This window comes from Chiroxiphia lanceolata, chromosome 3 (genome assembly GCF_009829145.1).
Source record: "Chiroxiphia lanceolata isolate bChiLan1 chromosome 3, bChiLan1.pri, whole genome shotgun sequence".
NCBI classification, from domain to species: domain Eukaryota; kingdom Metazoa; phylum Chordata; class Aves; order Passeriformes; family Pipridae; genus Chiroxiphia; species Chiroxiphia lanceolata.
Window position 1 is genome coordinate 39,175,338 of NC_045639.1, and position 20,125 is coordinate 39,195,462.

At 35.5% G+C, this 20,125-nt stretch overlaps 1 protein-coding gene across 8 annotated transcripts in view; it reads right to left on the reverse strand.

Annotated features, from left to right (window-relative positions):
* Positions 1–20,125, reverse strand: part of RYR2 (ryanodine receptor 2) — a 392,367-nt gene that overhangs the window by 158,765 nt on the left and 213,477 nt on the right. For all 8 annotated transcript variants that reach the window (XR_004355863.1, XM_032681773.1, XM_032681774.1 and 5 more), the window contains 8 exons: positions 19,482–19,600; positions 18,956–19,089; positions 14,140–14,381; positions 10,623–10,815; positions 8,696–8,912; positions 8,382–8,486; positions 4,907–5,010; positions 658–741 (listed from right to left, as the gene is read on the reverse strand). Coding sequence is in view for 7 of the 8 variants with exons in the window: in XM_032681773.1 (XP_032537664.1) it covers positions 658–741; positions 4,907–5,010; positions 8,382–8,486; positions 8,696–8,912; positions 10,623–10,815; positions 14,140–14,381; positions 18,956–19,089; positions 19,482–19,600 (1,198 nt within the window). In the remaining variant the exon portion in view is untranslated. The remainder of the gene's footprint in view (positions 1–657; positions 742–4,906; positions 5,011–8,381; positions 8,487–8,695; positions 8,913–10,622; positions 10,816–14,139; positions 14,382–18,955; positions 19,090–19,481; positions 19,601–20,125) is intronic.

A 20,125-nucleotide genomic window follows, 5' to 3' on the forward strand; every position in this document is an offset into this window, starting at 1 on the left:
GTGCCCAGGCACTGGTGGGGGGAGGCCTCAGATCATATGCATATACAAATACAGTTCCATTATTTCAACTGTGTTCAAGTTCCCAAATTCTTCATTCCTAACCTGGAGGGGATGCACTGGTGCTAAGGAAGGGGCCAAGGCACCTTGGCTGAGCCATGAGAGCTGCTTTTAGATCTGTGGTTGTGGAGACCTCTATACCATACCAGTCTGAGCCCAGTCCTACCAATTCTGTTGCCAATTGATTGCTTGGGAAAAGAAGTCAGGCAGTTGTATGAGTTCTCTCCACTTCAAGTCATGGCCATTCAAGGACTTTCAATGGGTTACGTTCAAATATTTTCAGCACAGTTAAATATATTGACAAATTTGCTGTAAAAATTCTTTATAAAGTCTCTGTGGTACACTCCATATATAAAACAAATATATAACAATGAATGTCAGACATTTCAATGAATCACAAAAAACTAAAATTTGCCTACACATCAGGTCACAAATATCTAAAAGAAAAGCTGTGGATGAAGGTGTGTGAAAATTTCAGAAAATTCATACACAAAAATGAATGCCTAAGATAAAACTAGCATTATAAATATCAAATTGTTAAATGTGTGTTCGCTTAACTCACACTGCCTAACAAAAAGATGCATTTGAATTTCAACTTACTTCTTTGGAAGTTTCATTTTTTTCACTTTTTCTTCAGCATGTTCATCAGCAATTCCAACATGGCAGCCTAATGCCAGCAGGGTTCTAGGACACAGAAATCAGAGAAAAATTAGTGCCAATATATTTAGAGTTTCTGCTGTGAATATAAATGGCACTATGCCACAAAGGAGACCAATAGAAATTACTACAATACAATATGGAAAGATCAACGCCAGACTTTTTGTATATGTAATAAGCTTTCTGATAGTGTTAAGTAAACGCCACAAGATGTTCCTAAAAAATTTGAATAAAAATATGGGTAGGCTACTTTAAAATGGAACTGTCATACAGTCTACTTCATCTATATGAGGCATCAGTTCAAAGATTCCCTGCCCTTGATATATTATTTCTGTTTTATATACTTATTCATACTGCTTACATACTCATTCATACTACTTCATATCCAAATCTTTTTATGTTATGTTATTTACATCACAGTTGATGAAAAGAGAAAAGGCAGAAAATGTCATTTGTTATTCTTAGAATGTGCTTTCTTTACCAAGAGAGGCTATTATTCAGAGATTTTAGTTGGATCTGGATTTTTTTAGGATATGCTACTGAAGAGAAGACTGACAGCAGAATGCATGATAAGCATTAGCCCCGAACTGGCATCTTATTCAAGCTAGACACAGTGTGTCATGTACCACAAGGCTTATGCCATACAGCCACTGAGCCAGGCAGTCCACCCTGGCCTGACTCTGCCAGATGCAGTTCACTTCAGAAAACCAACACTCTCTACATAACTTTTGAACAGGCTTGACAGTATTAATTGGGTTTCTGATTACTTCAGACTTCTTCCTTTCCTTACAGTCACACTCTCCAGCAGTATAAATTTTGTCTCATTTGTCTTCAGAATTTGATCTGTACATCATCAGTTATTTGATCCTGCATTATATTCAATACTGGGTTATAAAGTCTTAGTTTCTTCAGCCAGTTATGTTACCAAAATATTGACATTGAAAAGAAAAGAAATCCTAGACAAAAGTCAGAGACCACTTTCAAGTCAGATGAGAATTTTCTCAAAATCTGAAGGTTGAAACTGATTACACAGAAGAAATCACAAATTTCAACACCTTGGACTTCATTTCCAATTTCCTCAAAGTGGAAGAAAGGTGGAAAACAAGGCTTGTATTTGTTCTCATCACTAACTAAAACAGTATTTTCTCTTGCTTTAACCATATTTACTGCTCTTGAACCGATTGGAGAAAAAAAGAGCATAAATACCACTCTAACATTATTTCTCTTGGCAGATGAATTGCGTGTTTCAAGGAGATTCTTACAGCATATTTTTAGTGCTAGCTACATGAAGTAAATCCTAGTGTTATGAATTGTGAACTTGATTTAAAATTAGACAGTAAAATCAGAAATGAGGAAATCAATATGCAGTGGCTACCTCTGTCAAAACACACCATCTGCACACCATGCAGCTAAATTTCAGCTGGTATAAATAGTATATGATTTGTATGCAGCTATCACCAGCATAAATAAGAGAAACATATCTAACAGTAGAATGTAGTATAGAGGAGCTAACCTCTGGTAAGCCTAATTTTCTTGTAGTGTAAGCCACGAATTTGGACACTACATTATCTCTACCCAAATAAAACAAATGCATATCAGAGTGGCGCAGGAGAATAAAAGGACATACCATACTGACAGATCCTGAAAGACCACTAAAGCACTTCAAACCTAAACAAGAAAACTAAAAGTGTCTGAATGCTGCTCTCATCATCACACTGATACATGCAATTTTCACATAAAACTGAGTAAATAGACATGAGAAAGTCAGTCACAAAATAATGAGCCATAAAAACAAAAAAATGTACAAGACCAAACTACAAAATATATAGAAGAATGTGCAGAAACAGTATGAGCAAGCATATTTTAAATCCCATGACATCTTCAGAGGCAACTCTTTCCTGAATCTTGACATTTCCTACAGTGTATCATTTTTATAGTTCATAAAATATTCAATCATATTGAAAAATAAACACAGATCCAAATATATTGAAAATAACTGTCATATTGGATAATATGACTCAGAACTTCCTCGGTTTCTGACTCTCATCTAGTAAAGTTGGCAGCAAAGCTGGCAGCAAAGTTCGCAACAAACCAACAAAGAAAACACAATTACAGTCAGAGTAATTCTCAATGTCTTGCAAGTATTTCAGGTATGCAGTAGGCAGCTTCGATGCAAATTGTAAAGAAAATTATTAGGGAAAGTTTTAAAAGAACATTTTCTTTCCTTCTTCCCCTTTTTGCACTCATTGAGGTTTACAGCTAGTAGATTAGAAGCAAAACAGTCAAGACAGCTTACAATTCCAGATATCACAGTTTAGATCACCTAGAACTGATTAGTGTGCTAATTTTTCCACCTTTCCAAACTTGCAGAAATAACCTGGGCAAGAAACTTCTATTCCAGTCAGGAAACAACAGATGTCTGCATGATAAATATAACATGATATTACAAAATTAGAACTGTGTATTTCAGAAAACAAGGAATAATAGAAGAATGTAATGAAGACTGAGCTCAGTAAGCATACAAATTTTGAAAGCCATAGAAAAACTGAATGTTTTCTATTTTGGATATTATCCATTTAATGAAAAGGCTCTTTTTAGAGTAAGTGATAACATTACTAAAATAAAAGTTATCCGTAGTTTATATGTTTATAAAATGATTTTTTTTTACCAGGGTTAGATTAGAAAAGCCCTGGGTCCTGAACCAGTACTCATGTAAGGACTCATAAAATTTGTTTAATACTTAGTCAAACATTAGAAGTGTGCATTTAATTACGAGAGCAAGATTTTTCTGATGCCTGAGTCATATTAAATGGATTATTCTAGGAAAAGATCCAGCTGTAAGGAAAGTTAATGACATTATCTTTTGTAGTTTCATAAAATAGAAAGGAAGAATGTATTCTGAATTCTTAGCACACTGCTGTGCTGACAGGAGTCTCAAAAACATTCCTTGAAATTCTAATATCTAGCTGAAGACAAATATGAAGTTATTTTCTTGCTTCCAGTTCAATTTATCTACAAATGCTTTATCTCCAAATAGTGCCAAAATATCCCTCCAGAAACTGTTTAACACTTAGGGTCATAAATATGTTTTTCACCAAGTAATTTATTTACTGGGGAAATGGTGGATCAGGTAATAGTGCAGAGAAGCTGACCTGAAAGAAATCTGCAAGTGTAGGAGGTGTGTTCTACCTAACTTTCTACTATGAGGACATAAAGTCCTTATATTATGAGTGTAAACACTATATTGTACCATCAGTTTACATGGTAAATACTTAATTAATATAGGACAAATATTCACAGAAAATTAATATCACCTGCAGACACTCATTTTTGTAAACTCTATGAGCAGGAAAAAACAACTACCTTTTAATAAGAGAAAAAAGAATAGATTTCAGAAATTAGTGACTTGAGAACCACATACACCACAGAGCATTTATCAGTTTGAGAAATATTTTAACAGGTTGACTACAATGCAATGCTACATATGGAAGAAATTACTTAACACAGATTTTTCAATGTATTCACAGCAAAGTAAGAACTTGCACCTGCTTGACTGACAAAGCTGAGGTGAAGAATTGTATCTTTGTGAGACAGATAACTATATTACTTGAACAAACCCTTTAACATCCCCCTGAAATTTTCTAGCATTCCAACTGGAGAGCTTCTACAACATTCACATATCTAACTGCTCATCCATAAAAGTAGGGAATGTCTACTACTGTCTGTTCTGTGGCAGCATGCAGAGATAACACAGAACTATCAGCTAAGTGTCCTGAAGCAAAGTTCGTCATTAGTCAAATCCAAAAAAATATCTATTGAGTGTCAAAGTGTGCTTTATCAATAAAGAAAATTAAAAGAAATTAAACTAAATTGAATTAAACCAAATAAGAAGCAGATTTTTTTCAAAGCTTGGATCTGTTTCTTTCCTCAAAACTACATGAAAACTGTCTGAGTTTCTGCCATTTCATAACCAGCATTACCACAATAATTCTAAAATTTCACAGATAGTAAAAAGACTATCAAAGCCATTTTCAGTGCCAAATACATTACTCATTAATGTATCTCACTCCCTCATTTTCATATTCTTGCCCTCAACTACATGTCAAATTTTAATTACGTGTCAATTTATAATTCTGGAAACTGCCATCTTAGAAAATTTTAACTATAAACTTCAAAAATTTTAGCAACTTACTTCAGTGTTTCAAGTGACATTTGCAAGTTATAATTTCTTTCCTGCTCAGGCAATTTGGAGAACTCCACTAGGCATGGGTGTTGTCTTTTGTTGTCATCCCTAATCTGAAAAAAAAAGTAAAGAAATAAGCTTAATGTAAAAATGTAAAAACAGTCCAATCCACAAAGTAATTAAAGCTGATCCTGTCAGAATTACTCAAACTGAACAACACTTCAAAACAGAAAGTATTCTGTATTCTCAGAGCATGATCATTCTGTTCAAGGAAGGCAAAATTTGCATTTGCAAATAAACTTCAGATTTGCAGATCTCAAATAAGTGCTAATTTGTACATGTTATTATATGGATGTTCAGAGCAAATATGCAAAGCTCAAGAACAGTGCAATCTATGCTTTGAACATACAGTCATAAAATCTCATCTTCAGCCTCATATTTGAAAAATTTTACATCCAGTTTATATAAATATGTTGATACAAATAGTACTTAAATCCTTAATGAAAATAACGATATAAAAGATAAATATTCCCCATCTTTTAATTCAGAAAATGTTTCTTTCTAAGTCACGTCCAGTATCATACAAGTAGAATGTGACTGTTCAGCAGTCACATGAGTGGAAGATGAATTTCCTTTTACTGTAGTGATAGCAGAGCCATACAGACTATAATTTACAAAATCCTACATTTTATAAACTTAAAAATTTGATCAAAAACATTTTTAACCTGCACTATTTCTACACAGTTTTAGTCTATTACTGCCCAGAATCAGGAAAGGAACCTAGGAGGCTGGGATAACTAAACACTGTTGCTGTCAACTTAGCATCCTGTGCTAGAATTCAGTCCACAAAATCTACAGGTGCTTGATAAAAAAACATTAGTTTGAAAATATTAGCTAAAAGATCCCAATGAAAGCGTTAACATTTGCTCAGCTGATGTGACTTTTTAAACCATATATTATAACACTTTTGTGTCTATGTTTGATGGACCATAAGCTCATCATTTATAATAATCTTTAAAGCCGCAAAGTGGAAGTTATTGAAAAATAGCATTATTGACTTTGGATCAATCAGATAATTCTGCTGGAAAATTGAATATTAACAGCTGAGGTAGAAGCCTAACTGTCATACTTTTTCCAAATTGTTCTTAACCCCATTATTCAATGTGGTATATTCAATCTCATGAAAAAAGAATCACATTTCTCCATAATATTTCTGAGTAACATATTTTTTGCATTTTGATCTAAGCACATGATAATTCTCAAATTGAACAACAGCCATTTGTTTATATTTTAGATTGAAAAATATTTACAATCTCTAGGGGATATTTATATTCATTTGATGGGATTAATGTTCTTTGGACAGACAATACAGGCAATTCAACTGTCAAGCTACTTGATCAAAATCCATTAGAAGCTAAAATGAGAAATATCTTTTAGTGGACACTGAAAATGTTTATTTCCAGAGTTCTTTCTAAGATCTACAGTACTCTGCGCATTAATAAAAATTCAGTATAGTCTCTGAGCTGTGTACGGCTAATTTAAGGCTTGGATGGCGGGTGTTTTCCTCAGAATTCCAATGTTAATTCATTCCCCTAGTGACACTCTTTTTGCTCTACAGCAACAATGTATAATAATTCTATTATATAGTAAACATAATTTGCAGGTTGCCTTTCCATCACTTTTTTTTTTTCTGAGCACAACATAAAAATTTACTGCCTTGCAAATACTTTATATTAGTCGCAGAACTCATCATACCTCTCAATTCTTAATTTTTGTCAATGGTTTTAAATATACAGAGATGTTTAACAGAAATAAAGATATGCAGATGCATCTGATGATTTCAATAGGTAGCACACATATTCAAACTTATAAGGAAGCCAGTTAATGAAGTCCTAAATTTTGCTAAATTAGCTTGCTATTTTACTTTGTTACATGAGTAGAATGCGGCAGTAATATCATATGCAATATGAGGTATCACTTTGGTGATACTACATACAGATCTGATAAAACATATATGTAGAAGGGAATATCAAATGTAAACTATAAAATGTAAAATCTACAGCAGATTTTTTTAATAATATGGAGGACCATTTAAATTTACAGATTGTCTGTCTTTCAGCCTTTAAACTTTCTGACTGAGTGATAAAACACCACTGACTACTACATATAGTGCATCTTGCTCTGAATTAAAAAGACCAAATCTTACTAAGATTAGATGACTCGTGTGCATCTAAACCAGCTAATATCTGTTCCATGCCTCCCCTCAATACTCAGTAACTGCAATGCATCCATTCAGATAACTAAAATTGACCACAGTGGCTTAAACTGATGAAATCATCTGTGCAAAACCAATATGATTAAGGAGTCAATCTCCAGAAGATGATCAGCATACACTTTGCCACATTCCCAAAGTGAGCATATCCTATCACAGAACACTACCTCTAGAGAGAGAAAGCTAGAAAATTTGTAAGATTTAGCACCTATTTTTATTCCAAATATAACTAAATTTATTGCTGCCTAACTTGATACATATTATATATTGTTTAAAGAGTGTTCAACTGTACAATAAGATTCTCACTGGTAAATAATGGTACACTAAGAATTTCTGCAGACTGTTTCACAAAATTAAAATGTTTTGACATGCTAATTTAACTGGGGGGTTGTGTTTGATTTGGTGGGGTATCAAGAACAACAACAAAATCTAGAGAAATTCTCTGTTATTTAAATATTTTATTTGCCACACCAAATATAATAACTATGTCCAGTTACATTAAATCTGTAACCTGAACTCCTCTAAATCTTTTTTGCAACAAACATGGATTGCATATGTTTTTACACTTTTATCTGGTACCTGATGTATGTTTCTATATACCCTTCACAGCAATTTCTTCATAAACACCAGCATTTGGGATCCAAATTACAAGCTCGGATACTTTTTTATTGATTAACTTCAAAAAGAATTTTTTTTCATACTCCATGAAAAGTAGAAAAGAGATAATAGTTATTTGGAGCACTTAATACAGACATGAGACTGAAGAAGTGGAGAGAAGGCAGGAGAAAAGCAGATTTAATGAAATTTCCTATAGGCAATACTTATTTTTCATGAAAAATAAATTTGGGATTTCTGAAAGAGCTATATCAGTCAGCACATGTGAAGAGAACGAAGAATAACTGCTTTCACTGGCTTACTCCATCAGGCAACTGAATTATTTTTGCAAGAAGAAACAGAAGGTGAAAAACCCACCATGTGCTTTCTGTGCTGACAGACTGGCTGAAAATTGCAGCACCAAACAGATTTAGCACCAAAATTCTGGTTCAAAAACACACAAGCACTGTTTGTTTCCACCTGCTTCTGGTGTGAAGGTATCTAAAATCTTACTAATTTTGGGAGGATGATAAAAAATGCAGTCCCATTAGCACATTTAAACTAGCATGCTGAATAATACTATGCAATTAAGAGAAAATTAATTTTGAAGGTACATACTGGTCCATACTGCCAGCCAAGTTCAATCTTATTCATAACCCAAAGTTCATGAATGTTCTCTGCTAATTTTTCTCTAATCCTTTCCAAGTGGGGAGGCAAAACAATCTAAAGAGAGAAGAGAGAAAGAGGCTATGACAAATAAGTTACTTGATATATCACCCAAACAGAACAAACTTTGTACAAACCAGATCTCTCAACAAATCCCAATAAAAAACCAAGTTTGAGACAAGCTGCAAATTGAATCAAATGTGAAGTAATACAGTCCTACAATATGTGTGTTAAGAAAGGAAAACAAAATCTTTCCGTTTCCATACCTGGCTAGTATCTACAGGAACTGGAGTGAAAGCTGCTTGTGACAGAGAGACAGTGGGACCCAGCAGGTCTCTTGTATAGCTACGATCTTGTTTGTATTCTCGACTATGCTCCACTTTCAGCTTCTCTTTTGGTAGGACAGCTTCAAAGCAAGGGGCATACCCAGGTGGAGGAAGGAACTTGAACTCTCCATGGCGACCTCCAAGCAAGAAACGTACCCTGTAAACATCAGAGCTACTTTAGATTACCGAGAAACCCCTGGTGTCAAGCCTAATCAGTTTGTAAGCCTAACAACTATTACATGCCATTTAAAAAAAAAAAAAAAAAGGAAAAAATTTCAATGTTGCAGCTTCTTTGCATTATTTACAGTTCCACTTTCTCTAACTGGTGCTGGTGGTTATGATGCAGGAGGTTATAAAAACACAGGGAAAGTAAACGATTGCTCCTTCTTGTTAATTTTACCTCCATAAAAGTATTCTAAATCGTGAGACCAAAACAAGGCACTGAGAGAGAGAGTAATCTGTTTACTTAGCACACCTATGAGGTAAGCAGCAGCCTGTTGAGTCTCAGAAGGCAGGGATTATAAACCAGAGTAATCAACCAAGTGCCTCTGAACTTCCTCCATTAGCGACTCTCCATTTTCTCTCATTTGAGAAATGAGCCTAAAAACCCCATTGTTCTCACTTTTCTCTCACAAAATCCTAAATCCTTACGACACAATACGAAAACTCCTGTATTTCCTTCCCTAAAACTTATATTTGTCATACTCATAGAAAGCCAGGGGAAAGTACTCTTTTATTCATTGAAAAATGGTGAATTTTTTTATGGTCTTTTGTTACTGAAAAATTCATTCAGTGAGGCAATAATGGTGCAGCAATGACATAATACCAAAATGACATAGCAATGACATAATACTGAAAAATCATCCTAGAACATTGCCATCCAGAAGGAACCAAAAAACACCCAAAAACCTAGCTTGAACACAGAATCATTTTGCCTCTTTTCTGTTTACTATCTCACAAGATCTTTGTTAATGCTATACCAAAACACACTCGAAAACTGTATGCAGCACACAAATAATGTCTGTCAAAAATATTTCTCTCATGACAGAAATAAAGCATGCAGGTTTACAGCTTTGCATTTTGCAGCATGCACATCTATAGTTTTACCACATTCTACCTCCTGTACTATCCAAGGCAAAGTCTAAATAAGTGTATTTTCCATCTGGAACAAAAGATAGGTTGTGCCCACTATGTGATAGCTCTTAGCTTCTGAGGGATTCTTTGAATGAACCCTCTCAGAGCATTGTTCTGCCTCCAACCGAAATCAGCCTTCAGCCTTTACCTTTGCCAGCCCTGCTAATGTTGTTCCCCCCCCACTGGAACACCACACAATCTTTTTTAATATCATAGTCTCAAACTGTTCAATACATGGAAGCAGAATTCTGGTATCTCAAGTGTGACTTGAAATTTTATAGAAAACCAGTACATATTGACTGAATTTATATTAACTCATCCTGCTGAAAAGGAAGTGTATGACCACCATTTCTTAAGGTAAGTGCAGATAGTGCCTCTCTAAATAATAGTTACTACCTCATAAGAAGTGAGTTAGGAAAAATATATTCTTAATATCAAAGCTTGATGAAGGATGCTGTCCTGGAGTGAACGTGTAGCAATGCGTCAGCAAAGAAATTATTAAGAAGCTTAATACACTGGTGTACTGAAAAACAACAGATGCATTATCTCTTCAGGACTTCTTTGTAGCTCTCACTACCCCAAGAAGTGGAACTTTGCCAGAAAAGCAGATGTCAGAAAGGGAAATCAGAGCAGGCAGCCAGGAAAATATTCAGCATATTCTCATATATAGAAAAAAAAAAAGCAAATTGAGGGGGGAAAAAAACCACAAAAAACAACTACACAGGATGCTAACTTTATTCCTGCAGAGAAGCTGACAACTGGGAAGAAGAGGCCATCTATGTTGAAGTTTTCAAACATTCCTTGAACTGGCTGACCATTTATTCGGAAAGAAATGCTGGGGGCACTTAGATCCAAACAGCAGCTAATAACATCATCAGTTCTTAACAGATGTTGGTTGGGAGAATTTACTGTTCGTGCTACACAACCTACGGAAATAAAGGAGACACATTTTGTGAAACTTATGAAAATTGCACAGGTTTTCACAGCAGCCTAATAAAAGAGATAGAAAACACAGCTATAGAGCACAAACACATTAATACACAAATATCTAACCTATAACATCCAAGACCTGATTTTAAGCTTGCAATACAGTGAATAGCAGCCTACAACCATAACAACACAGTTGTTTAAATCATAAATAATTAAATTACATTATATTTAATGTAAGTGAAAATAATTACTGATACCCATATAAACAGTCAAAAACCCCAAAAAAAACCATATTCTATTCCTTACATTATAGAAGAGCAAACTGAAAACAACCATTAATATTTAATATGAAACCTAGCATACTTTACTAAAGAACGCTCCATTATTCATGGTAAAGACAACTACCTTACTTTGAATTATTTAGGAAAAGTTAGGTACTCCCAGTTATTAACAGTCACGTCATGGTACTCCTGCTAACTTTCATAAGATACTACTCAGTTTCATAATCAAACCACAAACCAATATTTTTATGCCATATGCAAAGAAGTATATATATTCAGTAATATATGTATTTTTAATGTGTTATATGAATTCTAAAGGATTATTCTACCTTGCATCAAACTACATTTACACAAGCACACCTGCTTTCCAAGAGAAATAAGTTATAGCCTTCAGAAATTAAATGATAGTCTCTGAAATTTACTGCCATATACAATAAAAGAATTTATGGAAAAGTACGTAAGTTGTATGAAAACATCTCTACACGTATTTCCAAAAATAACTTCTGCACTGTTTGCAAGAGATAAAACCATGATGCGTACTAAGAACACAGCAGTAACTCTTTACCTATGGTGACCAGCTTTGTAAACATGAAGTACTTAACTTGTACTACATTTCCAAGATGAAGATGGCATGTTTTTAACAGAAGCAAAAATAATAAAAATCTCAATAATTCTACAAATTAATTTTCATACACATACCACTACCACCACCCCTGAGGACAAATAAGTTCCCATACTCCATACGTATATGGAAAATGACTTCACAATACTGCCAGAGGAAAACATCATAGCTGAGGGTTACTTTGCAATAAATCACATAAAGGGACAATTATTTAATGGCAGGGATAACTAAACTCTAAAGACCTATCAATGAAGAGTGGATATTTCATCTCTTTGAGGTGTTCTACTTGAGACTAGATGCCTTTTTAGGCACTAAAATTTAGACAAATATAGGTTATGGAGATCAATGCAAGGGTGACTGCTAACAGAAATATATACTGGTCACTGATGAACACACAGCAGACCAAATGACCTAAGTGTCTTTTATGGCCTTAGGCTTTAAAGTTCCACTTTATGGAGAGTTCCACTTTATGGAGAGTTCCACTTCTCCATAATAGATAAGCAATTGCAGGGTTGAAGAAACAATTTTAAATTAAATGTGATTCTCATACACGCTTGGTCCAGAAAAGAAACTTGGGGGCAGAAATTATTGCTTCTATTCATCAACGCAGTAAGTGCGTCATGCTAAGGTTATTCTTAAAATGCCATTGCAGAGAGTTATCAAGATGCAGCCTGGGGTCTTGGAAGCAAAAGAAAGGCCATGATTTTCAAAATTCAACCACTTAAAGTCCTTCCAAATTTGAGAGGTATGTGTTACATAATAATGCCAATGAAGAATGAAGACAGAAATATTTTCAAATCTACCAGCCAAATCCATATTCACAACAGATACAAAAATTGCATATAAAAAGGTTGTCTGGCTTCTTTGTCTAGGCTGGATTATTGACTTGAGAACCACAAACAATTGTTCATTTATTGTTTTGTACCATTTCTGAATAAAAAGTTTGATGTAGGTTGAAAAATAGTTTTGATTTTCAGTAATCTTTTGTTTCCTACCTAAAAGTGACCTTATCTACAAGAGCTAGTTTGGTTAGCTCATTATTTTCTGGTTCTTCTGTAATAATACTTTATCTGTCAAACTCAGTTATGACATAGTTTTAATGATACCATTAATTATACATCATTGTTCCAAAGTAATTCTCACTATACATGAGAGGCAAAGTGGCAGCTACTTTCCTAAGATGCCACTCCAGCCGAAATGCTATTATTTATTAATACAATCCATTGCTATTTTGATTGGAAAGTTCTTTTGAAATGTCAGACTGTATTCTTTTCCAAGTATCAAGCCACAATGCCTCAAAACTTCAAAGATCTTGGATGATACAGCTGACTTACTAACTTTTCTCTCTTGTCTGCTAAGGCACTTCAGAAAACCTGTTCATACCTTCATAGTGGCAAGAATTGCCAATCCAATGAGCCTTACTCAGTTTCCAGTCAATGTTACAGGTCACCACTGCCCAATAATCTCTCAAAGTCAAAGGAAAATTTTTTTCTCAGCGAGGTGAAACCACAGTAAAATCTCCTTCCAAGAAGTTCAGGACTTTCCAACTCTAGAACTACCCATTCTAAATGACATCTGGGAATCTTTTCACAAAAGTTAAATCACATGAAAAAGATTAAAAGAACAAGTTATGATTCTTACTATTCTCATTTTGCTGAGCTAACACAATTTGAAGAGAGAATAAGGTATCTGTAGAATCAACAGTAAATACAGATACTCAGTTCAGCTTTCTCTAACACTAGAATTTGTGTGAAGAAATTACTTTTAACAAACAGATCCAAATTAAGCCAAGAACATTTTAAAGATGAATACTTGTCCAACCACATCGTATGCAAACTAGGAATATGATTCTGCAAGTCTGGAAATAATCAGTCAGTCTTTATGTATGTAAAGAAAACATTACTATAGAAAAAAAACTTGTTTCAAAATGTATGGCAAATAACATACTTAAAAATCTTCACACCTAAAGTATCTCTGAACTCCTAAAGACTCACATTAAAAATCTGGTTTGAAAAAAAAAAAAAAAAAAGGAGAGTCCTGTGAATTAAATTTCTCAAAATGTTCTTAAATTACTACATAGGAACTAAAAATCCAGATGACTGTCAGACTTCATTTTTTGCAGCTTGGAAGTTTTAAATAAAATATTTATAGTTGGTATGAAAAAACAAACAAACAAGTCCCAGGCTGAAACATCAATTATTAGTCTATTTGCATTACTTTGTATAAAACAAGTTTTTTCAATACACAATGTCAATTTAAATAATATTTTGATATAGGGTACTGTTTCTGTATGTTTCTAGTACCAGTTGAAACAGCTGATTCACTTTGCTGCTGTTGAAAACAAATTCACTGGGATTGCAAACAAGACTGTAGTCTTTAAACAAGAATAAACAACAACAAAATACCCAAGAAAATACCTGACCACAGATGGAGACCATCAAAGCCATAGGAATATAAATCATCACCAACACCATTTCCTCCCCATTCTGCTCCTCCCCCTGGATAGGGTGAGTAGCCTTCTGTTGAAGCCCAGCCCACTCGTAGATGAGTTGATTCTGCAGTCACAAAGGGCTCTAGATGGTCCACCATAAGTTCATAGTACCATTTTCTGTATTGGGCAGAGCCTTCACTAATCCCCAAGAAGATGTTGGGTCGCATGCTTAAACAGAAAGAATAAAAATGGTTATTAAAAACTTATCTCAAGGACATGATGAACTGCTGCATACTTTTTATTAAACTCAAATTTCAAGCTTGTTTTGTGTGATTAAACAACAGAAGTAATTTTATTTCATAGAATCACCTAGATTACCAGTTTGTAAAAGACCTCAAGGATCACCTGGTCCAACCTTTCTTGGTAAAAGCATGGTCAAGACAAGATGGCCCAGCACCCTGTCTAACTGAATCTTATAAGTGTCCAATGTTGGGGAATCCACCACTTCTCCACAGACATTATTCCAATGGGTGATTGTTCTCATTGAGAAAAATTTTACTCCTGTGTCCAATCAGAATCTCCCCAGGAGATACTTGTACCCATTACCCTTTCCACATGACTCCTTGCAAAAAGGGAGTTTCCATCTTCTTTGTAGCCACCCTTTAAATACTGGAACACAGCGATAAGGTTTCCCCTAAACCTTCATTTGTCAAGGCTGAACCTCCCATGGCAAGCTTCCCAGTCCTTTGGTCATCTTCGTGGACCTTCTCTGGACCCTCTCCAGCCTGTCCAGATTTTTCTTGCATAGCAGGGACCAAAACTGAAAACAGGATTTCAGGTATGGCCTGACAAGCACTGAATAGAGTGGGACAAAAATTTGTTTCTCTCTGCTAGTGATGCACTTGAGGATGCAGCCCAGCACCCTCTTGGCTTTCTCTACCACAGTAGCACTGCTGTTCACTCGTTCTGAGCTTGCTGTCCACTGAAACCCTCTTTCCACAGAGCTGCTTCTTAGCCAGGCAGATGGTAGCCTGTGCTGCACTCTTAGATTATGTTTTCCCAGGTGCAAGACGTTACCACTTGTCCTGATCTTCATAAGGTTCTTGTCAGCCCACTCTTCTAATCTATCCAGGTCCTCCTGCAGGGTGGCTCTCCCTTTCCAAGTGTCCACTTCCCCATTCAGTCTGGTATCAATGGCCAACTTCATCAGGGTACACTTGATCCTTTCATCCAGATCACTTATGAAGATATTAAACAGCACTGGGCCAAATATCAATTCCTTGGCAACCTCCCTTGTGACAGTTGCCAGTTTGAAAAGGAGCCATTCACCACCACCCTCTGGGTGCAGCCGGGCCGTCAGTGCCCACGCACTGCACACACCCCTTGTCTCGAGCCTGACATACCAGTTTCTCTAAGAGAAGACTGTGGGAAACTGTATTGAAGGCCTTGGAGAAATCCAGGCAGACGGTGTCCACCGTTCATTCCACATTAACCAAGCAGGTTACTTTATTGTAAAGGTGATCAGGTTTGCCAAGCACAAATAGGCTGCAGTCATCAAAGAATTGCTAAAAAAGTCAAAATCCGCACAACAGCACTAACCATGAAGCCAAAAGCTGATCTGCATTATATGTCTATATCTGCACCCTTTCCTCTAACTGGTAAAATGGAAGAAGGGGTAGATTGAGCACCAAGACTTTGCACTGGCACCCCCAGGGCTTTGCAGTCTTCCTGACACTACCCAGGTTCTGGCTTGCAATGCCATTTGTGCCCACATGAGTAACAATTGATAGTAATTCTGTGCTCTTGACAAGTGGTGGCACCCTTTTGGCAACATCTCAGACCTCAGCTCCCAGAAGGCAGAAGGTAGTATTTATTTATTCATTCATTTATTCTGGTGAAAAATACATTTAAAGTAAAAAAATATTTGCTTCAGTAACTGAAACAGTAACCTCGCTCAGAGACCAATCACAATGGTTTATGTGTTTGAATATTTAATAGATGTTAAATCCTGCAAACAAAAATGCCACCTATTAACCAGTTACCAATATAAATGTAGTAAGTACACACTGCAGGCTTAATTTGACATAGCAAACTGGAATCTGTGACATGGATTATCCATTCAAGAGAATAACATTTAAAAAGATACAAAAGTAAAGTATTTCAAAATTCTCTTGTTCCTCCTCCTTCTTTATTCCAAGTCCTGTATAACTCAGTAAATTTCAGTGATTGTAGAAATCCTTAATATCACTGTGATGCTTCTACTGCTACTGATTTTACAGTACTTCCCAAGAATACTTAAAAGGTAAAACTATTACTGTGCCTTCTCACTATCTAGCTAAACAGCAATACACAGAGTCATATGCCTAAAGGTCATGGTGGGGGAAAAAAAAAAAAAAAGGAAAAAAACCCCTGTGCTTTTTAAATCTGATTTTGGGGATAATATTGAATCTAGACTCTCAACCAAAAAAAAAAATCTCTCCAGACAATCATTTCTGTGTCAGCTTTGTACTAAGAAAGCCATTCAATCTTGAATTAAAGCTATAGAGTACATGAGTATCCCAAACCAATGCTAGGTATATTTCCTCAATGGTTGCTTACTCATAATACAAAAAAATCTTTTAGACTTCTAGTCTGAGTTATCTAGTCTTCACATCCCTCCATTAGATTGGGTTGTTACTTCTATAAATATTATCTTTCTACATACAAGCTGACTAATCAAGAAAAATGAAGCTCCAAGCTAGCCCAAACACACAGTATGTCTTCTGGTGTAGGGAATGCAGGGGTAGGAAAAAGGGCTGATACAGGTGGCTAAATATGTCAGTGTAAAAGCAAAGTTTACTGATCTGCTGGCTTATAAAGTAACTTGTTTTATTAGATAAGACTAATAAGCTTTCCTTCTAGAAGCATATGGGGTATCTTTTGCTGAATGTTTAAATATAGATACTCTTCACTTTGTTCCAAGTAAAAATTTTAATTTCCTTAATATTATAAACAAAACATGTTTGACAAAAGCTATCTTTCAGAAAATTCATATCATCTGTAAATTATTGGCCAGATCACCAACTGAATCTTTTCTGCCTGAACACAGTATCAGCCTTTGTCCAGACCTCAAAATTTACTCAATCTAATCATCCAACTTAATCTTGTTAAATGGAGGTTTGTGAATAGAATTTTCCAGTCCCCTGGAAAAGTACTTTAAACAGAAATATCTTAGAAAGTTTCTTTGCCAAATATTTTTGAGGCAAGGTATGCATGTCTTAGTCTAACACTAAATGTCATCGATGTTTCATTGATCTTACTTACTGCCTTTTGAAAAAAATTTTTTCCTTGTAACTGCAAGAATAAGAATCTTCTCATTCATAACTTTCTAATGTAAAGCAAAAACATGTTGCAACAAATCTGCTTTTTCTACAGCCATATTTTGGAAAGACAGCTCTACCTTCCATGTATGAAATCCAAAGTCAGCTCAGATGCTCAATCACAGAATCACACAATCATTGAGGCTGGAAATGATCTCCAAGATCATCAAGTCCAACCTTTGGCTGAATACCACCAGGACAATGAAACCATAGCACAAGTGCCACATCCAAGTGGCAAGTGTTTCTTGAACACTTCCAAGGATGGTGACTCCACTACTGCCCTGGCCAGCCCGCTCCAATGTTTAACCACCATTTCCATGAAAAAAATTCTTCCTGATGTCCAAGCTGAACCACCCCCTGCACAGCTGGAAACTATGTCCTCTTGCCCTGTCACTAGCTGCCTGGGAGAAGAGACTGACCCCTACCTGGCTACAACCTCCTTTCAGGTAGTTGCAGAGCGCATTAAGGTCTCCACAAGTCTCCTCTTCTCCAGAATAAACAACCCCACTTCACTCAGACACTCCTCATTAGACTTGTGCTCCAGACCCTTCAGCAGCTCCGTTGCCCTTCTCTGGACATGCTCCAGCACTTCAATGTCCTTCTTGTAGTGATGGGCTCAAAACTGGATACAGTACTCCAGGTGTGGGCTCATCAGTGCCAAGTAAAGAGGGACAATCAGTTCTCTAGATACAATGTGGATTTTTTACATTTTTCAGCACGTAATAAATCTGTGAACTCTGAATTATAAGTACCATTTCTGTGTTTCAATTTTCATTCTCACTTAACCAGTGATTGAAACTTTTAAAAATAAACATAAGTATGAGACAGAGGAAGATCCCACAAATCTTGACACAAAGCCATATTCTTCTGCCTCAGCATAAATTCAAACTCTGAATAAACATTACTTTGTAATATTTGTAAAAAATATTTTACTAATTTAAGACGTTCCTAGCTTCATCTTGTAATTAATGTCTGCTGCGAGGTAGCTTCTAAAACTCTGCCAATGGAAGGAAGGATGAGAGCGCTGTCTAAATATCCCAGGCACTGGTGAAGGTGACTGGCACTAAGTTCTTAATTTTGACCAAAGGTGATTAGGAAGTTCTCACAAGATCACAAACAGAAAGGCAATCACAGGACATTGGCTGACAATATGTTGAATACACAGCTAGATCTAGACAACAATCTATAAAAAAGACTACTGCTTCAGAGACTTAATGTAGTTCAGGGCAGCTTTAGCTTGCAACAGCTCTCTCTGCCCGCTGTTTCTAAATTAATCACTATTGTAAAGAGAATTTAAAATCCTGGTAAGAATAAAATATCTTAACAACATTTTTTGAAGTAAAACAGATTTTCTGTAGTGACTATTTCTTTTAAGTACAATTTTTTTCTGCTTTGTTCATAGGTATAGGTTTTTTTCTTTCTTTTTTTTTTTTTTTTTTGTACCTGCTCACGTGGTTGACGAGGCGTGTCTGTAAGAGCAGATCTCTTCCTGGCAGGAGATTATCACAGATTAGATGTTGATTAGATCGCACAGCTACTCCATGACAAACACAGAGAGAACACAAAACATCCAAAACCTGAAAAAAATCAGATTCTTTTAATCTTAAATATTTTTTCATTATTATTGTTAATTCCTTCAGGCAATATAATGCTATATACCACATTACTGGAAGACGTGATGGTACCTAATTCATCCAACACAGTGGTTTCATTTTAGAACAGTTCTGAAATTTTCATAACAACATTAAAACATTCTTCCAGCATCCCTTGAGAATTAATGTGTATCAATGTTTTTGTCAAAAGAAAGATAACATTCCACTGTGCTTTTTCAAACTGCTCATATGCATTTTAGGAAAAGTTTCATTCCTAATTATGAAAACAGCATTGGAATTCTAACTTTCACATAGAAGAATGTGCTCGCTTTGTTCACAAATGTTCACCCAAATATACCTGTCTATTCTTTGCCTACCTTATGGTTTCTTCCATGTTTGTCTAAAAGACAGATGATTGATTTAATATGCCCTTCCTTAATAATGTTTAGAGCTTCTGGGCTTTCTACCAACACACAGTGTAAAACCTCCAAAATTCCTGGGGAAAAAAAAAAGAAAAATCATTTTTCCAAAGTGCATATAAAAACACAACTGTGCATAATATTTTTGAATATGCTGCTCAGTAACATGGAATAGTTTCAAAAATCATTGTATATGATAAACCAACCAAATAAAGCAGCAGTCATTGCCATCAAGAATCATTAGTCTTAAAATGTTTCTCTGAAATGGAACGTAAAACTCCTGTGTGCAGTGGATCAAGTCAACACCTGCTTTGGGATCTTCCACATCTGGTAAAGATACATATTGTACATGTAGTTTATCATTATTCATCACTACAGTTGCTGACAATGAAAAAAATCAAAGGGACTGAAGGAAAGCTGAGAAGCAGTCTTAAACCTAGAGATATGCAATTCGTATTTACACTGAACAGCTCATCATTCTGCCTTCAGCGCTGTATTCAAGCCATGGCTCCAAACACTCAGCTTAACCTTTGTAAAGCAAAATCCATAGCAAGAGTCTTCTGCTCTTTGCATGTTTTTTCCTTTAATTCAAGAAAAATGTA